We start from the raw sequence: 25,426 nt of genomic DNA on the forward strand, positions 1-25,426 counted from the left end.
CAATCCTTGAGGGGGCCATTTAGGGATCTGGGTCAAAATTTGGGGATTGGTCCTGCTTTGAGCAGGGGGGTTGGACTAGATGACCTCCTGAGGTCCTCTCCAACCCTGAGATTCTATGAATTCAATCAGGGTGGATGTAATCCACACCCAATAATAGATGAGGAGGTGTTAATTCCAGGAGTGGCAAAGCTGCTTTTGTAATGGGACAGCCACTTCCAGTCCCTATTCAAGCCCAAATTAACGGTGTTAAATTTGCAAATGAATTTTAGTTCTGCTGTTTCTCTTTGAAGTCAATTTCTGAAGTTTTTTTGTTCAAGTATAGCTACTTTCAAATCTGTTATAGAATGTCCAGGAAGATTGAAGTGTTCGCCTACTGGCTTTTGTATGTTACCATTCCTGATGTCCGATTTGTGTCCATTTATTCTTTTACATAGGGACTGTCCGGTCTGGCCAATGTCCATGGCAGAGGGGCACTGCTGGCGCATGACGGCACAGATCACATTGGTGGACGTGCAGGTGAACGAGCCCCTGATGGTGTGGCAGATGTGGTTGGGTCCTCTGATAGTGTTGCTCATTCACCTGCATGTCTACATCCAGCCTGATCGAATTGGCCCTGTCAACACTGGTTCTCCACTTGTGAGGTCACTCCCTTCCCCACTCCCTGGCAGGAGCGCCAGGGAGGGTGGAGCAGGTCAGGGCACAGGGGTGCCCATTTTTCCAGAGCCCCCCCAATTGGCCAGGGTCCTGGGGGCCACTCTGCCACTGCCAGGATCTGAACAGGCGTCATTATAGAGAAGCTGCATTTTCTCTCCCAGCTGTTCTTTTCTCTCCCCGTTGGGGTCTGGTTTGTTTTATTTTCTGGGAAACAGGATCGGACTTTAACAGCAACAGCTCCAGCTCATCTCCCTTTTTTCTGTCTCACGCGTCCCAAACCAGGAAAGTTCTTCCCACTTTTAATCCATCTAAGGGCTAGAGAGCTAAGGGGGGTGCAGTTCACCTTGTCTCACTAATCTCCTGGGACTTATACAGCTACAGCTACACTGCATATGTCGAAGAGACTGCCAGACAGGGGGGTTTTCCTTCTAAAAACTCTCGACAGTTAAGGGAAAGGAAGAAGGGATGCTGTTCAAAGCCTTACTTAACACTTTTCATTTTTAAGGCTTTAGCTGTTTTTCCTTCTTTTTCTCGATCTTTAATAAAAGGCCAGAGAGATTTGTAGTTTTGTGTTCCATGGGACTAAGCCAGCTGGGGTCTCTGTACTCAGAACCCCACATTCGGTTTAAAACTCAGTGTTGTACAGTGACAGGGTCAGGTGAGCATCTTTGACTGGCTGTGTCCATTTATTTCACTGAAATTAATACAACAGGTTTCTTGCACCTTCTTCTGAGGCAGCTGGTCCTGATTATCATCCAACAAGCATCCGAGCCGGGGGATCCCATTGCCTGGTGTCTCGAGGGACACAAAGGGGCGGACACGTGACCTCCCCACATGACTCCTCCCCTCCTGCCCCCAGCTCGGGGCCCCTGTGCTCTCCCCGTCCCCTCCCAATCCCACGTTACCTGGGGGGGGGTCTGTCCTCCTGCTGCGCTGGCTCTCCCCGGCTCTTCCTGGCAGCCAGGTCCTGGAGCCACTGCCTGGGAGAGCGCCGGGCTGCCTCCCTCCAGGCTTGGTCCCCAGGACAGCGGCTGAGCGAGTCGGACTCCCCCCATGCCCCCCAAGGCATGCTCAGACGCTGAGTCTGGGTGGGGTGCAGCCTGCTGCTGCCACAGCCAGGCACTCTCCCAGGCAGTGGGGTTGGAAGAGGAGAGGCTCTGGCCCTGCCCCTGCTCCTTCCTCTCCCCACCCAGGCTGGCTGCTGGGGGCACTTGACCTTGCTAGAGGGGCACTTGGCCCTCTGGGCACCTACCACAAGTCACCCATCAGAGGCAGTCTGGAATGTCCATGGTCCTGAGCTCTTCCTGAGTTACAGGAAAATGGAATGTTTCTGAATTTTGCAAAAGCCTTTGTTGAGCTCTCCCAATGGGCTTGTTTTTACACATCCAAACTCCTTGTACATGCAGGGCTGGTCTACACCACACCATTACATCTGCATAGCGACATTTCACACCCCTGAGAGACTGTTAAACCAACTAACCCCAGTGTAGACCATGGTAGGTTGAGAAGACTTCTTCCATCGACCGAGCTGCCGCCTCTCAGGGAGGTGGACGACCGCCAACGCCAGGAGAGCCTCTCTCATTGCTGTAGGAAGTGGCTGCACTTACTGAAGCACTACAGTGGTGTAGACAGAGCCTCAGGCCATGTCTACACTGCCACGTATGTCAGCAAAACGTATGTCGCTCAGGGGTGTGGAAACCCCCCGCCCCAAGTGACATACGTTTCACCGGCATAAGGGCTCACGTGCACAGCACTGTGCTGGTGGGAGAGCTGCTCCTGCTGCTCCTTGCGGTGGTTTTATGATGTTCACAGAAGCTCGTTTTCTCTCTCTCTCTCTCTTGGCAGAACAGAGCAGCTCCAGCTCACAGCTATACAGCTGTACGTCCGCTGGCATAGACGTGGCCTTTCGGAAGGACTAGACCATGGGCTGTTTTAAACAAACCTGGTCTATAAAGGTCTCAACATCCTGCTAATGTGAACCGTTGCTCTGGTTATTTGTCAGCAGCTCCAGCATGAAATTACAGTACTCTGAACCAGCACATTGTCAAACAGCTGCATTTGCTCCAGTGAACAAGGCAGTTAAGTACATTTCTGCCAGCCATCTCTGGCCAAAGGGCTCTGACTTGGAGAGTGTGCAGAGAGATGGCTGCCCTGCAATGCGTTAGGCCCAGATCATGCTTGCTCCAAGTTCGGAAGGCCAAGTTTGGAAGGTCATCTTTCTGGACCACCATTCCTTGCTGCAAAAGTCTGAAGCCTAGGGATGCATGCAGGGGAGCAGGATAAAATCTGGGAGGGCCAGATAGGAGGAGTGGGCAGACCAGGGATGGTCAGGGGGCTGCATATTGCCCTTCCTTCGGCCCAGCTCTGAGTATATGCCCCAGAGATTAAAACACAGCCCCAGCCTGTATTATCTTTTCTCTAGAACCCACCTTTTTTCTAAAGTCTGCAGGACTGTCTCCTGTGGACTCTAGCAGAGTCCACATTGGGCCTATGGCTTCTGATGGCCTGCTAAGTTCTACAGCAGACCCCGTGAACTTCAGAAAGTCCACAGGAACTCAGAGGTGGGAAGTGGAGCAGGAATTGAGGTGGGGAGGTTGCAGAAGCACAGGAGTGGAAAGTTGATTCACAGAAAGCGGATAGGGAGCTCGTGGATCTAGGATCCCACAGAGTTCCTAAGCTCTGCGGAGATCTTTGACCCCTTGTTTCCCTAGTTCCCAGAGTCCTGCAGAGCTCCCTGGCTAAGCTCAGTCCATTGCCCTCCAGAGACTTGGGCTGCACAGGGGTACTGCACTCTGTCCACCATGATCCCTATATGTGTCAAAAACATTTCAGACTTGTCATTAAGCTTGGCGAGCACATGGAGGGAGACATGAGAGTGTAGAACCCCCTAAACAACAACACCACAAATCAGGCCAAGGAGTTTGAAACAATAAAAGGAAGAGGGGGGTTGGACTAGGTGACCTCCTGAGGTCCCTTCCAACCCTGATATTTTATGATTCTATGATTCTAAGAGGAAAGCAATTTTAGAAGCGCTGATTCAAAAAAATATAAACTTCCCAAAAATTCACAGATGTGGCCATAATGTAGAACACAGTCTATAAAAAAATGTTTTTTAAAAAACCCTAATATATATAACTGAAAGGAAAAATAGAAATCAGACTCTGATGTGAAACATTAGATGATGAAAAATATTGTGAAAGAATTAATTATGAACAAATTCCTGGAACATTTTCTAATGACCTCTCTAGAATCAGGAATCAATTTTTCAGAGTGTTCAACAAAGCTAAATATTGGTGATTAGAGGCACTAATTTCTCAAATTTAATCTTAAATTTAAATATTTTATGTGGATGTCATTATTTATATCCATAATTCTACAGGGTGACACTTTTTTTAAAAAAAGGAAATTACAAACACAAACCACGAAGCTGAATGCCAGGTAAGGTAGTTCAGATAGCACCAGCGCCAAGCCAGGAAAGAATAAAGAAATCCAGTGGTTAGTTTCTGGAAACACATTACACAGGAACCAATTGACAACAGTTCATAGAAAGGACAACACTTGTGCATCGAACGGGCAAGTAAAATACCCAGCCAAAACAAAGCTCCGAAGCTCCATCTTCAGCCAGGTGCAATGCATGGAGCTGTAACTGACAGTGCCTGTACTATGTTGACAACAAGAAAAGGAGGACTTGTGGCACCTTAGAGACTAACCAATTTATTAGAGCATAAGCTTTCGTGAGCTACAGCTCACTTCTTCAGATGCAACGTTATTGGTAGCAAATGATCAGGTGGGCTTCCTGCAGGGAAGTCACTGGAGCGGGCTGGAAATGGAAATGAGAGGAGGCTAATGCTGTGAGGGGCACGTGTCACTGCTCATAGGCACATGCCAGAGACAATTTGGACTCACGGTGTATAGGTGTAAAAGCTGCTGATTGGATCTGCCAGGGCAGTCAGTGCTGGATGATCAAACGGGATCACACAGCAATACTGACAAAAGACAGTGTGTGTTGTGCAGTCTCTTTTGCTTTTGGCAGTGGGATTACACCGTGGGTATCCTCATTCCAGAGTAAAGGGGATTGTGTCAGTGTAAAGGGCAGTGGGGGCAGCCGGGAATGGGATAGAACTAGAGCGATTCTACCTGGGGGGTTGTATGGGCATTCCTATAAAACATCAACGTAAGGAATTTGTGCACTTAATTCAGATTCCCCACTCCAAAATGACCATCCTCCTCATTCTCTGCTGCCCAGCTACATGTATCCCTCTACACCGTGATTACCCTCAGCTGTCTGACTGCAATCCCAGAAGGGCTGAAGAAGCGATTCGTATGCAAATAATCCTGGTTTGGGATGAGTGAATTAGTTTGCCAATCAGGTTATCAAGCGGGTGGGGGAAAATGGAGAGAAGACTTGATTCCCATCCATTCATTCAGTCTCCTGCAGGTAGAGTGTAGCATGTACATTTTGGATCAGGTCTTCTGGCGATGTTGCAGACTGCTGTATGTTAAGGTTGAGGCGGGTGAGGTTGGAAGCCAGGATATCCCTACAGCATGTACGAGGCCATTCGCGGGGGTCTTTTCCATGCAGCTTTTGTGGGTTCAGACGCATAAAGCTAGTGGGCTGGTCTGAACTCCGGCATACTGGGGTGGGAGGTGGGGGGCACAAGGAGGGCTGCCCGCACCGCAGCAGGTAACCTGGGGGGGGGCAGGGGAACCGCTCCCCACCCCAGCTCCCCTCCACCTCCCTGGGCCTGAGTGTGAAGCCGCCGCCTGCTTCTCAGCCCTCCCCAGCTTCCAGCATGAACAGCTGATTTGTGGGAAGCGTGGGGGGGGGAGAAGCAGAGCAGGGCAGCGCGTTCAGGGGAGGAGGTGGAGAGGAGGTGAGCTGGAGCCGGGCGCGGGGCGGGGAGCTGCCGGGGGCTCTGCACCCACCAAATTCTCCCCCTGGGGCCTCCAGCCCTGGAGCTCCCACGGAGTCGGCGCCTAAGGCGCCACTTTTGATGTGATCAGTGGGGGCAGCAGCCGCTCCCCCTGCTCCCCCCCCAGCTATGCTCCCCCGCCTCTAGGAGCCAGAGGGACCTGCCAGATGCTTCCTGGGAGCTGCCCCAGGTAAGCACCACCAGGACTCCCCACCTCGCCCCCGGCAGGTCCCTCTGGCTCTTAGGGGCGGGGTGGGCACCCACTACGGTGGCCCACGAGACCCTCCTGCCCAGTTCTGGGGGCAGTCAGGGGACAGGGGAGGGGGGTGGATGGGGCAGGAGTCCCTGGGGGCGGGGGTGAGCCACGACACCCTCATGTGGGGAGGAGGGAACCAGTTGTTAAGATTTTGGCAGCTTATCGCTGCAGCCAGGCCAAATCTGAATAAGTGGCACTGTAACCTGGCACATGGGGTCACAACCCCACTCAAATCTGGGGCAGCCGGGCAGGTAACCTGGGTCCCTGAGCAAAATTCTGTCTGGGCCCCAGGAATAATCTGGCTCCCAGTGCTCAGGAGTGTGGGGGGCAGAGGCACCAGAGGGAGCATTTCTGAGTGGGAGGGAGGTCATACTGGGATGGCTGCACTGGCTACACCTGTTGCTTATGTAGGACATGGTGTCTCTTCCCGGCTTCTGAAGGTGATATGTCTTTCACGGGCATGTTGTAAAAGCAATCACCAGCTGGTGCTATTCTACATAGTTTTACTAGTTCTAAATGCTGCATTGTTGTTACTTTTATGATGTAGTTTCTATTTTGAGAAGCTGTTGCAAACAGTAGTCAGTTTGCTCCCTGTAACTCACGTAAATTCTTAGAGCAGAATTATGCCCTAGGAACTTGGCATTGGTGTTTTGGCTGAGACTCCTGAAAAGGGGAATTTCCCTGCATGCTGTTTGACTATGTCTGTTCCAGGACTGGCGTTTAGGTATAAATAAAACAGGTTACGCTAAGAAAATAACCAGACTCTGTGTCACAGGTTTGTCTTCCAACAGAAATCCCCTGAAGTCTGCTACTGCCCAGGAAAGAGGCAACAGGCATAATACCCAGGGCTATTTGTAATGCCGTATTTTCTGCAAAAGCCACCTCTTGACACAAAATGTGATCCCGGACTAGGCCTCATGGTTGTGATATAACCTTGAAACTCTGAACTGAGCATTACCCGAGTGAAGCTGTCTGCCTGAGTCTGAAGACTGCCTGAAACAGTAGCTCAGAGCAGTGCCCTGTTTCCTCTCCTCTCAGTGGGGCTTAATTCTGAAACCCAATTCCCCTGCCCTGCCGTCTGATGTGCCAAAAGCCCCAATTGCTCCCCACCTAGCTGTCAAAACCCACAGCTGTCCCCTTAAGACCTGTGCAATGCAATTATGTGCTGTCAGTACAAACATCTGTGCCACATTAAAAACCTCAGAGCCACGTCTCAATGAGTGTGCTACCCACTGGGTGGCAAAGCTAGATCTTTATGCTCTGATCCAATAGATATTTAATTCTCTTTACAAAGTGGAACAGCTCCACCAGGACACATTAAGAAAGCATTACAGAGCCTGACTATAACCCGCTGATGGGACCTACGTTCACGGCTCAGCTCTGAATCAGGAAACTTTCTCTGTTTTTTGTCATGAACAATTTCAAAAGGTCTTGTTGTGTTCATTCTGCATCAAACCTTCACATTTTTGGTGAAATGTAATTCTTGTTTTCCAGCCAGCCCGATTCACTTCAAGACATTCTAACATTTGGGTATTTTAAAAAGATGATGAATTTTTGTAAAATAAGCATTCTCTTGGTTTTTGGTACTAGTCGGGCTCCATTCAAACACTTTCAACCTTTCCTCATCTTTAACTGAGTTTTGGCTTGCAAAAGTAGCTTAAGTGAATCCCCTGGTGCATATATGCTATTACTTTAAAAAAAAAACTGTTAAAAGAACATTATGATTGTCAAGTCAAGCTCTCAAAAGTTAGGAAATAACAGAAGTATGGTTTCCTGTGTAGCCTTAATTCTGTTTCCTTGTGTATATGAATTATGATGAGTTTTTAATTACATGATCACATACTATTTCCCCCAACTATTTTAGCTGCAAGCCTGGAGCAAACTCTACTAAGGAAAACACAGATGGGAAACAGCGATTTTGGTAGTTTATAATTTGACCAAATGTGGGTGGATTTTTCTTGGGAAGAGCAAAAGACCCCAAGACTAACTCCCTGTCTAATTTCAAGCTCCTGATGTAAACCATGGAGACATCAGTTCTTTTAAAAAAATAGTAAGAACAAAATGTTTATAATGGAAAATGATAAGGAATCTAAAAACCTGGTGTCTGAACTGTGTGACTTTGTCCTCACCCACGACTATTTCACATTTGCAGACAATGTATACCTTCAAATCAGCGGCACTGCCATGGGTACCCGCATGGCCCCACAGTATGCCAACATTTTTATGGCTGACTTAGAACAACGCTTCCTCAGCTCTCTTCCCCTAACGCCTCTACTCTACTTGTGCTACATTGATGACATCATCATCTGGACCCATGGAAAAGAAGCCCTTGAGGAATTCCATCATGATTTCAACAATTTCCATCCCGCCAGCAACCTCAGCCTGGACCAATCCACACAAGAGATCTACTTCCTGGACACTATGGTGCTAATAAGCGATGGTCACATAAACACCACCCTATACCGGAAACCTACTGACCGCTATTCCTACCTACATGCCTCCAGCTTTCATTCAGACCACACCACATGATCCATCGTCTACAGCCAAGCTCTAAGATACAACCGCATTTGCTCCAACCCCTCAGACAGAGACAAACACCTACAAGATCTCTATCAAATATTCTTACAACTACAATACCCACCTGCTGAAGTGAAGAAACAGATTGACAGAGCCAGAAGAGTACCCAGAAGTCACCTACTACAGGACAGGCCCAACAAAGAAAGTAACAGAACGCCACTAGCTGTCATCATCAGCCTCCAACTAAAACCTCTCCAAAGCATCTACAAGGATCTACAACCTATCTTGAAGGACGACACATCACTCTCACAGACCTTGGGAGACAGGCGAGTCCTCGCTTACAGACAGCCCCTCAACCTGAAGCAAATACTCACCAGCAACTACACACCACACAACAAAAACACTAATCTAGGAACCTATCCTTGCAACAAAGCCCGTTGCCACTCTGTCCACATATGTATTCAAGGGACACCATCATAGGACCTAACCACATCAGCTACACCATCAGGGGCTCGTTCACCTGCACATCTACCAATGTGATATATGCCATCATGTGCTAGCAATGCCCCTCTGCCATGTACGTTGGCCAAACCGGACAAATGGAATAAATGGACACAAATCAGATGTCAAGAATTATAACATTCAAAAACCAGTCGGAGAACACTTCAACCTCCCTGGACACTCAATTACAGACCTAAAAGTGGCAATTCTTCAACAAAAAAACTTCAAAACCAGACTCCAACGAGAAACTGCAGAACTGGCATTAATTTGCAAACTGGACACCATCAAATTGGGCTTGAATAAAGACTGGGAGTGGATGGGTCATTACACAAACTAAAAACTATTTCCCCATGCTAATTTTTCTCCTACTGTTACTCACATCTTCTTGTCAACTGTTTAAAATGGGCCATCCTGATTATCACTACAAAAGTTTTTTTTCTCCTGCTGATAATAGCCCACCTTAATTGATTAGTCTCATTAGACTTAGTCCTGGTCTACACTACGAGTTTAGGTCGGATTTAACAGCGTTAGATCTGTTTAGCCCTGCACCCGTCCGCACTACGAAGCCATTTTTTCTGACTTTTAGGGCTCTTAAAACCAGTTTCTGTACTCCTTCCTAATGAGGAGATTAGTGCTGAAATTGAACTCGCTGGGTCAAATTTGGGGTAGTGTGGACGCAATTCAATGGTATTGGCCTCCGGGAGCTATCCCAGAGTGCTCAATTGTGACCACTCTGGACAGCACTCTCAACTCAGATCATAGAATCATAGAATCATAGAATATCAGGGTTGGAAGGGACCCCAGAAGGTCATCTAGTCCATCCCCCTGCTCGAAGCAGGACCAATTCCCAGTTAAATCATCCCAGCCAGGGCTTTGTCAAGCCTGACCTTAAAAACCTCTAAGGAAGAAGATTCTACCACCTCCCTAGGTAACGCATTCCAGTGTTTCACCACCCTCTTAGTGAAAAAGTTTTTCCTAATATCCAATCTAAACCTCCTCCACTGCAACTTGAGACCATTACTCCTCGTTCTGTCATCTGCTACCATTGAGAACAGTCTAGAGCTATCCTCTTTGGAACCCCCTTTCAGGTAGTTGAAAGCAGCTATCAAATCCCCCCTCATTCTTTTCTTCTGCAGGCTAAACAATCCCAGCTCCCTCAGCCTCTCTTCATAACTCATGTGTTCCAGTCCCCTAATCATTTTTGTTGCCCTTCGCTGGACTCTCTCCAATTTATCCACATCCTTCTTGAAGTGTGGGGTCCAAAACTGGACACAGTACTCCAGATGAGGCCTCACCAATGTCGAATAGAGGGGAACGATCACGTCCCTCGATCTGCTCGCTATGCCCCTACTTATACATCCCAAAATGCCATTGGCCTTCTTGGCAACAAGGGCACGCTGCTGACTCATATCCAGCTTCTCGTCCACTGTCACCCCTAGGTCCTTTTCCGCAGAACTGCTGCCTAGCCATTCGGTCCCTAGTCTGTAGCTGTGCATTGGGTTCTTCCGTCCTAAGTGCAGGACCCTGCACTTAACCTTATTGAACCTCATCAGATTTCTTTTGGCCCAATCCTCCAATTTGTCTAGGTCCTTCTGTATCCTATCCCTCCCCTCCAGCGTATCTACCACTCCTCCCAGTTTAGTATCATCCGCAAATTTGCTGAGAGTGCAATCCACACCATCCTCCAGATCATTTATGAAGATATTGAACAAAACCGGCCCCAGGACCGACCCTTGGGGCACTCCACTTGATACAGATGCACTGACTCGGTAGACAGGAAAAGCCCCGTGAACTTTTGAATTTCATTTCCTGTTTGGCTAGTGTGGTGAGCTCATCAGCAGAGGTGACCATGCAGAGCTCTTCAGCACAGGTGACAATGGAGTCCCAGAATCACAAAAGAGCTCCAGCATGGACCGAAGGGAGGTACTGGATCTGATTGCTGTATGGGGAAACGAATCCATGCTATTAGAACTCCGTTCCAAAAGATGAAATGCCAAAATATTTGAAAAAATCTCCAAGGCATGAAGGACAGAGGCTATCACAGGGACCTGCAGCAGTGCCGTGTGAAACTTAAGGAGCTTAGGCAAGCCTACCAAAAAATCCAAGAGGCAAATGCCCGCTTGGGGTCAGAGCCCCAGACATGCCGCTTCTATGATGAGCTGCATGCAATTCTAGGGGGCACCCCTACCACTGCCCCACCCCTGTACGTGGACTCCTGCAAGGCGGGAGTCTCACGCAATAGGGATGAAGATTTTGGGGATGAGGAAGATGATGAGGAGGGGGAGGTTGAAGATAGTGCACACCAGGCAAGCGGAGAAACCGTTCTCCCCGACAGCCAGGAACTGTTTATCACCTTAGAGCCAATACTCTGCCAACACTCCCAACCCGGGCTCCCGGACCTCGAAGGCAGAGAAGGCAGCTCTGGTGAGTGTATCTTTGTAAATATAATACACGGTTTAAAAGCAAGCATGTTTAATGATTAATTTGCCCTGAAGACTTGGGATGCATTCACGGCCAGTACAACTACTGGAAAAGTCTGTTAATGTGTCTGGGGATGGAGCGGAAATCCTCCAGGGACATCTCAGTGAAGCTCTCCTTGATGTACTCCCAAAGCCTTTGCAAAAGGTTTCTGGGGAGGGCAGCCTTATTCCGTCCTCCGTGGTAGGTCACTTTACCATGGCAGGCCAGTAGCATGTAGTCTGCAATCATTGCATAACAAAGTATGGCAGCGTATGGTCCCAGTGTTTGCTGACATTCAAGCAACATCTGTTCTTTATCTCTCTGTGTTATCCTCAGGAGAGTGATATCATTCATGGTCACCTGGTTGAAATAGGGGAATTTTATTTAGGGGACATTCAGAGGTGGCTGTTCCTGCTGGGCTGTTTGCCTGTGGCTGAACAGAAATCATCCCCGCTGTTACCCATGCGTTGGGGGGAGGGATAAAGTGATCATCCCAGAGAATTGTGTGTGGGGGGAGGGGGGGTTAGTTGGGTTTGTGCTGCATGTTAACCCGAAAACCGCAGCCCCTCCTTTTAAATGGCCAATCCAACGGGTGCTTGGTATGGGAAATGGGGGCGCTGCTGTTTGAAACCATTCCCACATGGTAGGAAGGTTAAAGAAGCCAAAAGACTGTGGCTTACCATGGCTGTCTGCAAGCCGAATTCTGTTGCCCGCCGGCCCTGCATGTGTGATCTCTCACACTATACCGGCAGGCCCTTGATATAAGAGGCAAAATGCGACCTTGTAAAGAAACCACACGTGCTATGTAATGTTAACAGCTTGGCTCACCATCAAAGAGTCTACCCATTGTTCTCTAAAATGTCTCTTTTTAAAGACTAATCTCCCTTTTTTCCCTCCTGCAGTGGCAAATGTTTCAATGCTCCCCCTATCATCTCGGTCCCAGAGGCTATCAAAGATTAGAAGCCGAAAAAAACGCACTCACAATGAAATGTTCTCTGAACTCATGCAGTCCTCCCATGCTGAAAGAGCCCAGCACAATGCATGGAGGGAGACAATGTCAGAGTCCAGGAAAACACAAAATGAAGGTGAGGAGAGGAGGGACGAGCGAGAGGAGAGGAGGGACGAGTGACAGGAGAGGTGGCATCAGCATGATGAGAGGAGGCAGGATGCAATGCTGAGGCTACTGGAGAATCAAACTGATATGCTCCAGCGTATGGTTGAGCTACAGGAAAGGCAGCAGGAGCACAGACCGCCACTGCAGCCCCTGTGTAACCAATCGCCCTCCTCCCCAAGTTCCATAGCCTCCTCACTCAGACGCCCAAGAATGCGGTGGGGGGACCTCCTGGCACCCAACCACTCCACCACAGAGGACTATCCAACAACAGAAAGCTGGCATTCAATACGTTTTGAAATGCAGTGTGGCCTTGTCCTTCCATCCTCCCCTCCTCCTCCACCCCACCCAGTGCTTCCCTCCTCCCTCACCCCTCCCGGGCTACCTTGGCAGTTATCCCCCCATTTGTGTGACAAATTAATAAAGAATGCATGATTTTGAAACAACAATGACTTTATTGCCTCTGCAAGCGGTGATCAAAGGGAGGCGGGGAGGGCGGTTTGCTTACAGGGAAGTAGAGTGAACCACGGGGGCGGGTTTTCATCAAGAAACAAACAGAACTGTCACACCGTAGCCTGGCCAGTCATGAAACTGGTTTTCAAAGCTTCTCTGATGCGCCGTGCGCCCTGCTGTGCTCTTCTAACTGCCCTGGTGTCTGGCTGTGCATAATCAGCGGCCAGGCGATTTGCCTCAACTTCCCACCCTGCCATAAATGTCTCCCCCTTACTGTCACAGATATTGTGGAGCACACAGCAAGCAGTAATAACAATGGGAATATTGGTTTCGCTGAGGTCTAACTGAGTCGGTCAACTGCGCCAGCGTGCTTTTAAAAGTCCAGATGCACATTCTACCACCATTCTGCACTTCATCGGATGCATAGAATGGAACATACAGTAAGAAGCTATATATATATATATATATATATATATATATACAGAGAACATGAAACGGTGGAAGTAGCCATACCAACTGTAAGAGGCTAATTAATTAAGACGAGCTATTATAAGCAGGAGAAAAAAACTTTTGTAGCGACTTACCTAGCTGTGAGGATGGCAGTGAGTCGACCGCTGCCGCTCCCCCATTGACTCTGCTTCCGCCTCTCGTGAGCTGGAGTTCCAGAGTCGACTGGGAATGCATTCAGGGATCGATTTATCGTGTCTAAACGAGACACGATAAATCGATCCCCAATAGAGTAAACTCTGTTCTGTTGCACGAAAAGGAGAAGGAAAGAAACCTGCATCTTCTGGATTCCTACTTTTCCGGTATCAACTTTAAAGTATCACCATCACAGAGCTGTTGAAACTGTTTTTACATTTCTGCATTTCCTTTTCACATGTTGATGATTTATTAAGTGACAATTAATTTGAGGATGTTACTACTTGTTCCCCATCTTCTCAGGACTTATCACCATGAAAAAAAGAATAGGAGCAGTGAGATTGGAAAGGCGGCAGAGAAGTACTTTCAGTAAGTAAACTCCATGTTGGAGTTTGTTACAGCATACTTAAAAATGGGCACAAATATGCTTCTGATAAGTCATGCCTGAATAAATATAAATATATATATTACAATGTCAATGCATGCAAATGTGCAACCTACTGATCCTTGGTTAGAGGATGGTTTCAGGATCTGAGTGTCTCCCTCTATCCGGCTTTGTAAAGAGGATGGGTTGGCTCCTGTAAATACATTTGCTCAGCACAATTTAATAAAAGTGACTTTTTATTCTTAAAGTAAGAGAATTGTTCTTACCTAGAAGTAATGAGGGGTAGAATCAGCATTTTTAACATCCTCATAAGGAGCTCTCCAGGAAAAGAAAAGTATTGCTTCTCCTGTGTAAAGAACAAAGATTGATCAGGCAGGAGAATCAGCTGGCAAGATGTAAATAATGGAAATATACACATTGTTCAAAGATAGAAAAATTACAGATTCTCATTCTTGCAACAGATCCCTAATTCCAACTTTGTATCTTTTTTAAAATCTGTTCTCTCCCCCCCACCCACCCCCATTGTCCAGTACTGGGACTGGCAATATGGACAACAAATAGAGTGTAATAAAATGAAGGCAAAGATGGAAAAGGATGTTAGACTACTGCACTTGAAGGAGTCATTGGAAGTACACTGTCCCCATGGTCCTGTAGCAATAATCAGAATCACTTTCTCAACAACTATTAGTAATATTAATTCCTGGACATTGTTGGTTATAGATGTAAGCAGGGTCTGAATGAATTCTTCCTTGACATCTAGCTGAGAGGGGGAGAGACTTCAAGAACAAACTGTATTTACATGTTTCAGAGTAGCAACCGTGTTAGTCTGTATCCGCAAAAAGAAAAGGAGGACTTATGGCACCTTAGAGACTAACAAATTTATTTGAGCATAAGCTTTTGTGAACTACAGCTCACTTCATTGGACGCATGAACATGAACACACCTACTCCGCTGAGATATCCAGCAGATAGAGTGGTGTAATCAACTTTGTTTGGTGTTGGCTTACAAATCACTTTAGTACTGAATGCAGGGGTAGTGAAATGCTGTTACCAGTGTTATTATTGTATGGATAAAGGGGAGTAGAACTGTGCTTAAGGTGTCCCAAATGAGGGGGGGTCACCCTCAGCTGAAAGGACCTCATTAAGCCAGGGGCTCGAATGCCAGAGCCCTGGGAAGGTAAGAAGGGTGGGGACAGGTATCCTAGCTAAAAGGATTGTACACCCTCCCCAAGGGTTCCCCTGGTCTGGTTTAACCTGTTCCTTCCCACTGTTCAAAGAAAGAGCTAAATAGGCTTCATGAGGAGCCTCTTTTGTTATTTTAAATGCTCCATCACTGAGAGCTGAAATCAGTTGAGATGGGGCAGTGTCTCTGCCCAGCCTTCAAAGAGCTGAAAATCACTAAGAGAGGGATGTGCAGAGGTCACAGCAGAGAGGCAGGTGGTAGCAGAAGGCGACTAACAGTGGGCTGGGGAATGAGTGGCTGGAGAGGTGGTGAGAAGAACGAGCAGCTAGTGAGGTTGCTGCTGGCTCCACCTGGCAGAAGGGTTACATGCTCTCAAGAAGTTGGGCCTTATTTGCATATGTAAAACAGGCAATTGCAAGTGACATCAAGTGCAATTGGGTGCAACCTTTTCACTAGTTGCCCAATGCACAAAATAAATTGTAGATCCACATGAGGGAGCAAAAGTAATCTGGTAAGCATATTGGTCTGGTCATCTATGTATTCAAAACTTTGAGACGCAACATAGGTGTCAGTCAGTGTTCTGGGTACCAACCCCATGCATTAAAAATCATAACATGAACGTGACTAAAGGACTGCCTGTAAATAGATCTGCCTAAGTGCCCCTCCCCCAGCATCCTTAATGAAGGAGGAACTATGGGCTTTGCAGCATGCCTGGAAGAGTAACAAAACTGGGATCTGGTAGACAAAGGCAGGGAGCAAGTTCCAAAAGCAAGAACCCTGCATGGATGACATCCTGCCAGTGGCTACGTCTCCTGTGTATCGAGGGTGTTCCAGTGCCTTTGGTGACCTCAACTGTGGCAGCGTGTCCTGGGGAGAAAGGCAGTTTCTCAGGTAATCAGGTTCCATTTAGGGTTTTATAGGTTAAAATCAACACCTTTAATTCTACTCTGAAGCTTATTGCACACCAGTGAATATCGCGGAGCACTGGTCTTATGAGTTCCCAGCATGCAATTCCACTTGAGTGGGCTGCAGCATTTTTCACTAGCTTCAGTTTCTGAATAGTTCCAAGGAAAAGCCCCACGTACAGCATTTTACAGCAATCTAATTTTGAGATGACAAAGATCGGGATAACTGTGGCATGGTCACTATTGGAGAAAAGGTCACATTCGTCTTACCAGGTGCAGATGAAGTGCTCTTCGCGATGGCCATTAGTGTCCTGCAGGTGCAACTCAGGATCTAACACACAGAATCATCATAGAATCATCAAATATCAGGGTTGGAAGGGACCTCAGGAGGTCATCTAGTCCCACCCCCTGCTCAAAGCAGGACCAATCCCCAATTAAATCATCCCAGCCAGGGCTTATTTAAGCACCTCTTCACATTTTAATCTAGGTGACAAACCGTGACACTAAACTGAATCACTGGGTTTATGTGTCTGAAGGCTGATTGAAAAGCTCGGTGTTCTGGTCTAATGCTATGTTCTCTTTTGGGTAAAAATAAATAAAATCCAAACAAAGCAGAAACATTTTGTTCTGGCATTTTTGAAATACAACAGTGACTTTTAGACTTGAAATAACTTTTCATTTAGAATTTTATTTGATTTTTCATTTAGTTGCTTTAAAAAGCCAAAAAAAAAAAAAAAAAAAAAAAAAAGCACAACCCTTGAGAATGAAACAAAGCATTTGGTTTAACCCAAAACATTTTTTCCTCAATTTTTTGTTTTGCCTCCAAACCAAAAAAGTTGATTATTTGCACAGCTCTACCCTGGAAATAGAGGTGCCTAAGGCAGGCCAGGCCTTTCTCACAAAAAATGGGGGGAGAGGTTCCCCCTGCACTCAATAGCCTAGTGATTAAAGCATTTACCTGGTACGTAGGAGGCCCAGGTTAAAATTCCTCCTCTGCCTGACTTATAGCAGGGAATTAAATGCAGGTCCCCCACCTCCCAGGTGAGTGTCCTACTCACTGGGCATTTTGGGCCTGGGCCTCTCTCAATCGCTCCTGTTAGAGCTGTTCCACTTTGCATCAAATACTTGAATCATAGAAGATTAGGGTTGGAAGAGACCTCAGGAGGTATCTAGTCCAATCCCCTGCTCAAAGCAGGACCAACACCAAATAAATCATCCCAGCCAGGGCTTTGTCAAGCCTGCCCTTAAAAACCTCTAAGGAAGGAGATTCCACCACCTCCCTAGGTAATCCATTCCAGTGCTTCACCACCCTCCTAGTGAAATAGTGTTTCCTAATATTCAATCTAAGCCTCCCCCACTGCAACTTGAGACCATTACTCCTCGTTCTGTCATCCGCTACCATTGAGAACAGCCAAGCTCCATCCTCTTTGGAACCCCCTTTCAGGTAGTTGAAAGCAGCTATCAAATTCCCCCCCATTCTTCTCTTCTAAATAATCCCAGTTCCCTCAGCCTCTCCTCATAATTCAAATGTTCCAGCCCCCTAATCATTTTTCAGAGTAACAGCCGTGTTAGTCTGTATTCGCAAAAAGAAAAGGAGTACTTGTGGCACCTTAGAGACTATTATGCTCAAATAAATTGGTTAGTCTCTAAGGTGCCACAAGTACTCCTTTTCTTTTTGCTAATCATTTTTGTTGCCCTCCACTGGACTCTTTCCAATTTTTCCACATCCTTCTTGTAGTGTGGGGCCCAAAACTGGAGACTATACTCCAAATGAGGCCTCACCAATGAGGAATAGAGGGGAATGATCACGTCCCTCAATCTGCTGACAATGCTTCTACTAATGCAGCCCAAAATGCTGTTAGCCTTCTTGGCAACAAGGGCACACTGTTGACTCATATCCAGCTTCTCATCCACTGTCACCCCTAGGTTCTTTTCTGCAGAACTGCTGCCTAGCCACTTGGTCCCTAGCCTGTAGCGGTGCATGGGATTCTTCCATCCTAAGTGCAGGACTCTGCACTTGTCCTTGTTGAAACTCATCAGGAATTTTTTGGCCCAATCCTCTAATTTGTCTAGGTCCCTCTGTATCCTATCCCTACCCTCCAGCGTATCTACCACTCCTCCCAGTTTAGTTTAGTGTCATCTGCAAACTTGCTGAGGGTGCAATCCATGCCATCCTCCAGATTATTAATGATTATTAATGCTCAGTCACTTCAATTATACATTTGACCTACTGGCTTTATGGCTTCAGCCTTAAATTTCTCTTTTCATTTTAGTTTTTGTTACACTAAAGTGCAGGGAACAAACAATAACTAATGTATATTTGCTAAGGATTTCTGGAACAATGTAAGTCATAAGATATTTTTGCAGCAGTACAGAAAAAGAATTAAATCACTAGGCCAATTTTACCCCTGGTGTAATTTCACTGGAGTCAATGGAATTACAACAGATTAATTATACCCCTAGCTTTCGAAGTGCAACAATATGCTATACCTTTCAATACCACACTATATACAATACAGTATAGCATACCTTCCAATACCCCACTGTACACAATATGCCAAAACTTTCCAGCCCACCACTGTCTACACTACAGCATACCTTCTAATACCCCACTCTGTATGCAGTATTTTCAGAGCTTGTAATTTATAAGCCCCTATTAGGTATCCACATATTGTAAGAGAAATAATATTGAAGTATGTATCCATGTAACATGCAGCCACAGCAGTCATGGGTGCAATAAGGTGACACTCAGGATCACTGCACGGCTGTTGTGTATTTGCACCTGGTGGGAGACAGCAGCTAACAACACTTTGTCTTTATCGTTTCTTGGCAAACGCTTTGCAGTGGAAACATTGCCATCAATGCTACTTTCTGTATTTCCAATGTGAGCATGAAGTGGCTCTCTTGTTGCATAGCAAGCCCACCACAATGTTACTCTGGGAATAGGGCGAATACGCTGTAGCCCTACAGCAAACCAATTGAATGAGGTGTGTCATAAATAAAAAGGGAAGGGTCACCACCTTTCTGTGTACAGTGCTATAAAATCCCTCCTGGCCAGAAGCAACATCTTGTTACCTGTAAAGGGTTAAGAAGCTCAGCTAACCTGGCTGGCACCTGACCCAAAGGACCAATAAGGGAACAAGATACTTTCAAATCTTGAGGGGGGAAAGGCTTTTGTTTGTGCTCTTTGTTTACATGGTTGTTCTCTCTTGGGACTGAGAGAGGCCAGACAGGAATCCATCTTCTCCAACCCATCCTAATCTAAGTCTCCAATATTGCAACCAGTATAGGTAAGCCAGGCAAGGCGGGTTGGTTTATCTTTTGTTTTATGTGAATTTTCCCTGTGTTAAGAGGGAGGTTTCTTCCTGTTTTTTGTAACTTTAAGGTTTTGCCCAGAGGGGGATCCTCTGTGTTTTGAATCGGGATACCCTGTAAAGTATTTTCCATCTTGATTTTACAGAGATGATTCTTTTACCTTTTCTTTAATTAAAATTCTTCTTTTAAGAACCTGATTACTTTTTCATTGTTCTTAAGATCCAAGGGTTTGGGTCTGTGTTCACCTATACAAATTGGTGAGGATTCTTATCAAGCCTTCCCCAGGAAAGGGGGTGTAGGGCTTGGGGGGATATTTTGGGGGAAGACATCTCCAAGTGGGCTCTTTCCCTGTTCTTTGTTTAAAACGATGGTGGCAGCATACGGTTCAAGGACAAGGCAAAGTTTGTACCTTGGGGAAGTTTTTAATCTAAGCTGGTAAGAATAAGCTTAGGGGGTCTTTCATGCCGGTCCCCACATCTGTACCCTAGAGTTCAGAGTGGGGAAGGAACCCTGACATGGTGGCAGAGCGGTGGGATCATTTTTAGATCATTTTGAACCAGAAGCACAGCAGGATTTTAAAAGGTTTTGTAAAAGGTGATTGCAGCTGCAGAGTCTGTCTCTCTGCCTGGGGGACAGAGCAGCAGGCATAACAAAAGGATTTTTCTGTAGCCTGAGACCAGCTATCAGAAAAAAAAAAAAGGTATCAGGTTACAGCACAGCAAAATTTTACAAGCCAGGTTGCTTTTTTCTTTCTAACTCTCGGGTATAGCTAGGTTAAACACAGAGAGGTTAGAATGACAGAAAGCAATACCCAACAGAAACTGGAATTAGCCAGATCTGGGACTGAGGAAAGACAAAAGGAACATAAAAGATGAGTAGAACTCAGACAGATGGAGATGGATGCACAAGCAGCCAAAGAAAATGAAAGGGAAGCTGCCCACAGGAGAGCTATGGAGGCAAAGGCTAAAAAAATGGAGGAGAAGAAAAAAGAGAGGAAGCATGAACTGGAGTTGGAGAAGGTAAGGGCTGAGCGGAATCTACTGGATAACCCAAACAATCCTTCCCCAACAATCCACAAATGGGAGCAACTATGTCCACAGTATGATGAATCCAGTGATATTGCTGAATATTTTCTCACCTTTGAGAGACTGTGCACACTCCATCAAATTCCTGAAACTCACAAGGTGACCACATTGGTCACAAAATTGACTGGAAGAGCACAGTACATATTCAATAAGATGCCTATTGAGGAGGCTTCTGACTATAATAAATTCAAGGATTTGGTTTTAAAACAATTTCAAGTTACACCTAAAACTTACAGAGTAAAATTTAGAGCCCTTAAGAAAGGACCTGGACTAAGTAATGTGGCTTATATAAACCAGATGAAGGATCTGTTAGATAAATGGGTCAAAGGAAGGGGGTAACTAGCATTGAAGGAATGTGTGATTTGATGACTCAGGAGCAATTCCTGAATATGTCCAAGGAGGATATAAAACAGTGTTTATGGGGTAAGAAAATGGACTCAGCAGAAAGTCTTGCTTCTTATGCTGATCAATACGAGCAGTCCCAGACCACCAGAGAGGCGGGGCAAACTGGAACAAAACAAGTGGAGGGAGGAGAGAGAAACAACCCTGGTTGCAGTTGAAACGGATACCAGAAGGAACACCCCCAGACCACACCCTACTACTGGGGGCAGCCCAAGGTCCCAACTACACCCCAAGGAACACTCCAGACACCTTATCATCCTGCCACACCGTTCTCCAGCAACCCACTTCGCCCCAGTGACCCATCAGCTCAACAATGTTTTAAATGTAACAAGCCGGGGCATGTAAAGGCCAACTGCCCCAAGAACTCCAACAGATTACAGTTCATTGCACCAGAATCACACCAGAGGTCCTCAGGCCCAGATACCTCCCAGATACCCTCAGAGCAGAGGGAAGCTGTGAGTGTGGGCAGGAAGAAGGTCACAGGGTGTAGGGACACCGGAGCACAAATGTCGGCTATCCATGCTTCCTTAATGGACCCCAATTTAGTCAACCCAGAGGTCCAAGTGATGATTCAACCTTTCAAGTCAAGTCCAGTTTGGCTAATGTACATGGCAGAGGGGCATTGCTGGCACCTGATGGCATATATCACATTGGTAGATGTGCGGGTGATCGAGCCTCTGATAGTGTGGCTGATGTGATTAGGCCCTATGATGGTGTCCCCTGAATAGATATGTGGACACAGTTTGCAACGGGTTTTGTTGCAAGGATAGGTTCCTGGGTTAGTGTTTTTGTTGTGTGATGTGTGGTTGCTGGTGAGTATTTGCTTCAGGTTGGGGGGCTGTCTGTAAGCAAGGACTGGCCTGTCTCCCAAGATCTGTGAGAGTGATGGGTCGTCCTTCAGGACAAGTCATAGATCCTTGATGATGCTTTGGAGAGGTTTTAGTTGAGGGCCGAAGGTGATGTTTAGAGACTAACAAATTTATTTGAGCGTAAGCTTCACCCCCAACTAAAACCTCTCCAACGCATCATCAGGGATCTACAACCTGTCCTGAAGGACGACCCATCACTCTCACAGATCTTGGGAGACAGGCCAGTCCCCCAGTACTGTTCCTCACATGTTCTTGTCAACTGCTGGAAATGGCCCACCTTGATTATCACAACAAAAGGTGGGGTTTTTTTTCCCCTCTCTCTCCTGCTGGTAATAGCTCACCTTACCTGATCATCTTGTCACAGTGTGTATGGTAACATCCATTGTTTCATGTTCTCTATGTATATAAATCTCCCCACTGTATTTTCCACTGAATGCATCCGATGAAGTGAGCTGTAGCTCACAAAAGGTTATACTCAAATAAATTTGTTAGTTTCTAAGGTGCCACAAGTCCTCCTTTTCTTTTTGGGGAGGGGCATGTGACCATTCCTGCCCCTCCCTAGCATCACCTTTTATGGTAGCAATACCGCAACCCCCTCACGATAACCTTGTGACCCCCCCCCCAACTCCTTTTTGGGTCAAGGCCCCTACAGTTACAACACCGTGAAATTTCAGATTTAAATAGCTGAAATCATGAAATGCATGATTTTTTAAATCCTTGACTGTGAAATTGTCCAAAATGGAACATGAATTTGATAGGGCCCTAGCCCTGGGGCACATGGGCTCATTGGGCACGGGAACACAGCAAACTGAACCTCAGTGGGTCATTGGGCACAGACGCTCAGCAGGCAGGGAGACTCCCTCCAAAGCTCAGCAGATGTGTCAGATGGGGTGTCACTGGGCCCTGAGAATCACCAGGCTTGGGGCTTGCTCCACTTAAGTAACCAGCTTATCTCTGCTATGGGCAGCATGCTGGGAGACATAATTGAAGTGACAGACATTTCTAAATCCTGCCAGATTAAATAAAGTTGTTCCAGAATGAGCGGAGCTCTGAGAGGTAACAACCAAACAAAGGCGCCTCTCAGCTACCTAGCATCAGAGCCAGCTAAAATAATGCCTTTGTCAAAAATCGGGAGAGAGTTGTTGTATATTCTAAGAGAACCAATGAATCTAACACATATTTTTAACTTTATGTTATTCATTAGCACTGCATCAGAGCCAGATTCCTTGTCCATGGTCCAAAGGGTCCTGGGAAATGCTGAAAGATCGGATTAGTACATTACATTTTGGCTCAGTTAATTCCTCTACAAGAAGCTCACAGACAAGAGGCAGCATGATGGCAGGTATCAGAAATTGCTAAATTCTAATCCCACCTCTGCCACTGACTAGTGGTGTGGCTTTGGGCAAATCTCTTCATCTCAGTTGCCAGATCCCTATAATGGGGCTCACTATTTATTGACACACTTCCCAGAGCTGGTGGGAGGATTCCTCAGACTTTGGACAGAGATGTAAAGCGCTATGCATGTGCTAAGTACTATGACAACAGAACCTGGCTCATTTGCACAGTGGAGAAAATCCTGCCCCCAGCAGCGAGCCTGAGTAACTGAACCAGGAACAGGGCAGATGTGTGGAGAGGGGGTGGTGAAATGAACTATTCCCCAAGGCTGCTGTAGCTCCTTGGTGGAGTAACTTGGCGTAGCCTCTCCCAGGGAAAGACCAGACAGCACTGGGTAAGCTAGCCCTGCCTCTCCCCTTACCTACCCATGTCATAGAATCATAGAATCATAGAATATCAGGGTTGGAAGGGACCTCAGGAGGTCATCTAGTCCAACCCCTTGCTCAAAGCAGGACCAATCCTCAACTAAATCATCCCCCAGCCAGGGCTTTGTCAAGCCTGACCTTAAAAACCTCTAAGGAAGGAGATTCTACCACCTCCCTAGGGAATCCATTCCAGTGCTTCACCACCCTCCTAGTGAAAAAGTTTTTCCTAATATCCAACCTAAACCTCCCCCACTGCAACTTGAGACCATTACTCCTTGTTCTGTCATCTGCCACCACTGAGAACAGTCTAGATCCATCCTCTTTGGAACCCCCTTTCAGGTAGTTGAAAGCAGCTATCAAATTCTCCCCCCCCCCCATTCTTCTCTTCTGCAGACTAAATAAGCCCAGTTCCTTCAGTCTCTCCTCATAAGTCATGTGCTCCAGCCCCCTAATCATTTTTGTTGCCCTCCGCTGGACTCTTTCCAATTTTTCCACATCCTTCTTGTAGTGTGGGGCCCAAAACTGGACACAGTGTCCTACACCTATCTGCACACTGCCAGACAAGGAGCCCTTGCAGAACTGGGCTGCATACCATGCTGGCTTGCCCTGTCCCCACCTTGTGCAATGGAACTGCACTGGTTCCTCAGACAGGGACACCGCCCTAGCAGAGGGAGGGGCAGGGTTTGCCCCACTGTGAGTGAATGATTTCTGTAGATCAGTAAGTGGAGAAACGTTGAGACTGCATGGAGGATTCCCCACCAAAGGGGCCTTTAGTCTGGCAGTTGCAGTTTAGGTTGGATTCCTATGCAAACCTTCAGGCTGTGCCAATCAGTACCTTTTGTGAAAATAAATAAGCATTAGTTCTAAGAGAGCCTGCTAATGGGCTGGCTCTGCGGCTACAGCTCTGCTGGGGAGCAGGGATGAGATGAGCGGGTGTTTTCCTCTGCACAATTCATAGTGGGAGGTTTAATTTAGTGCGGCTTAACACATTTCTACACAAAAGAAGTGTTATAGCAACAGCTCCTTTACACCGAGGAGTTTGAAACATCCCCCCCCGCCTGTGATCCCACCCCAATTTTTTTGCCCATACAACGTGTTTCTGCCACTTACCAGCTCTGTCAGCTCCAGAACGCTTAGCGAAAATCCGAGCAGGCATCCAGTTACAACAGAGAGCATCGAAAGAGTCAAGAGGCCATTCTTTCTCCAGAAAGCTCGGATCCAGTTCCAGATGGCCGAGCAGCTAACGGAAAGTGAGTTTAACAAGGCTTTTTTAATACGTTCCCACATGATCCTCTTCAGAGGTCCAGAAAGTTCCACTCCGAGCAAAATGTCTCTTTGATGCTGCTAATATTCCCAAGGTTGCTAGCAGTCATCATTAGTGATCTTTCTTGTTCTGCAGAATCATTTCCCTTTGCCAGGTTCAGAACCCACCAGAAACCAGATCAGAATCAGAGAACTCTCTCTCACATAATACCAAAGGGAGAACCAGTGTTATACTGCTATTTGGGACCCATTCGCCTTAATGGAAAGTGACATGTTAGACTAGTTAATCCAAGCTTTCTAGCTGGCTGGAAGAAAGGTTGATGACAAAAACATGCATAGGTTAACCCCTTCATTGCTATGTGGTTGCACCAGGTACACTCTCCGCAGCGCTCCCCGTGGACATGGAATCAGAGAGGTTAGAGGACGTTCACACTGCCCAGGAAGCTAGTCCTGGATGGTCGATCCTACAGAGCTTTCACTGGGGTGTACGAGCTTTGCACAGGGTCACAGGTTGAGCGTCCCTGCGGTGGGTCACACACTGGGGCTTTAGTAGGCTGACAGCAGTGACTGGAACTTGGATCATGAGAACCGAGATCTGCACATTTCCTTCTTGGTCCCTAATATAACAAGGCCTGTCTGGGGCCTCTGGGTGCCCCTGCAATATCCTTGTTTAATCATAATTAGATCCTGCAGCTTTTGTTCTTACTGTAGCCCCAAAGTCCCACTGATGGATCAATATAAGGGTCTCTGCAG

At 46.8% G+C, this 25,426-nt stretch overlaps 1 protein-coding gene across 1 annotated transcript in view; it reads right to left on the reverse strand.

Annotated features, from left to right (window-relative positions):
• Positions 1-24,697, reverse strand: part of LOC140903308 (excitatory amino acid transporter 5) — a 77,800-nt gene extending 53,103 nt beyond the window's left edge. The window contains exons 1-2 of the mRNA XM_073324406.1: positions 24,521-24,697; positions 14,159-14,238 (exon numbers count right to left, since the gene is read on the reverse strand). Of these exons, the coding sequence (XP_073180507.1) occupies positions 14,159-14,238; positions 24,521-24,697 (257 nt within the window). The remainder of the gene's footprint in view (positions 1-14,158; positions 14,239-24,520) is intronic.
• Between the last annotated feature and the right edge of the window lie 729 nt (positions 24,698-25,426).

Source organism: Lepidochelys kempii, chromosome 25 (genome assembly GCF_965140285.1).
Source record: "Lepidochelys kempii isolate rLepKem1 chromosome 25, rLepKem1.hap1, whole genome shotgun sequence".
In the NCBI taxonomy this organism is placed as follows: Eukaryota; Metazoa; Chordata; order Testudines; family Cheloniidae; genus Lepidochelys; species Lepidochelys kempii.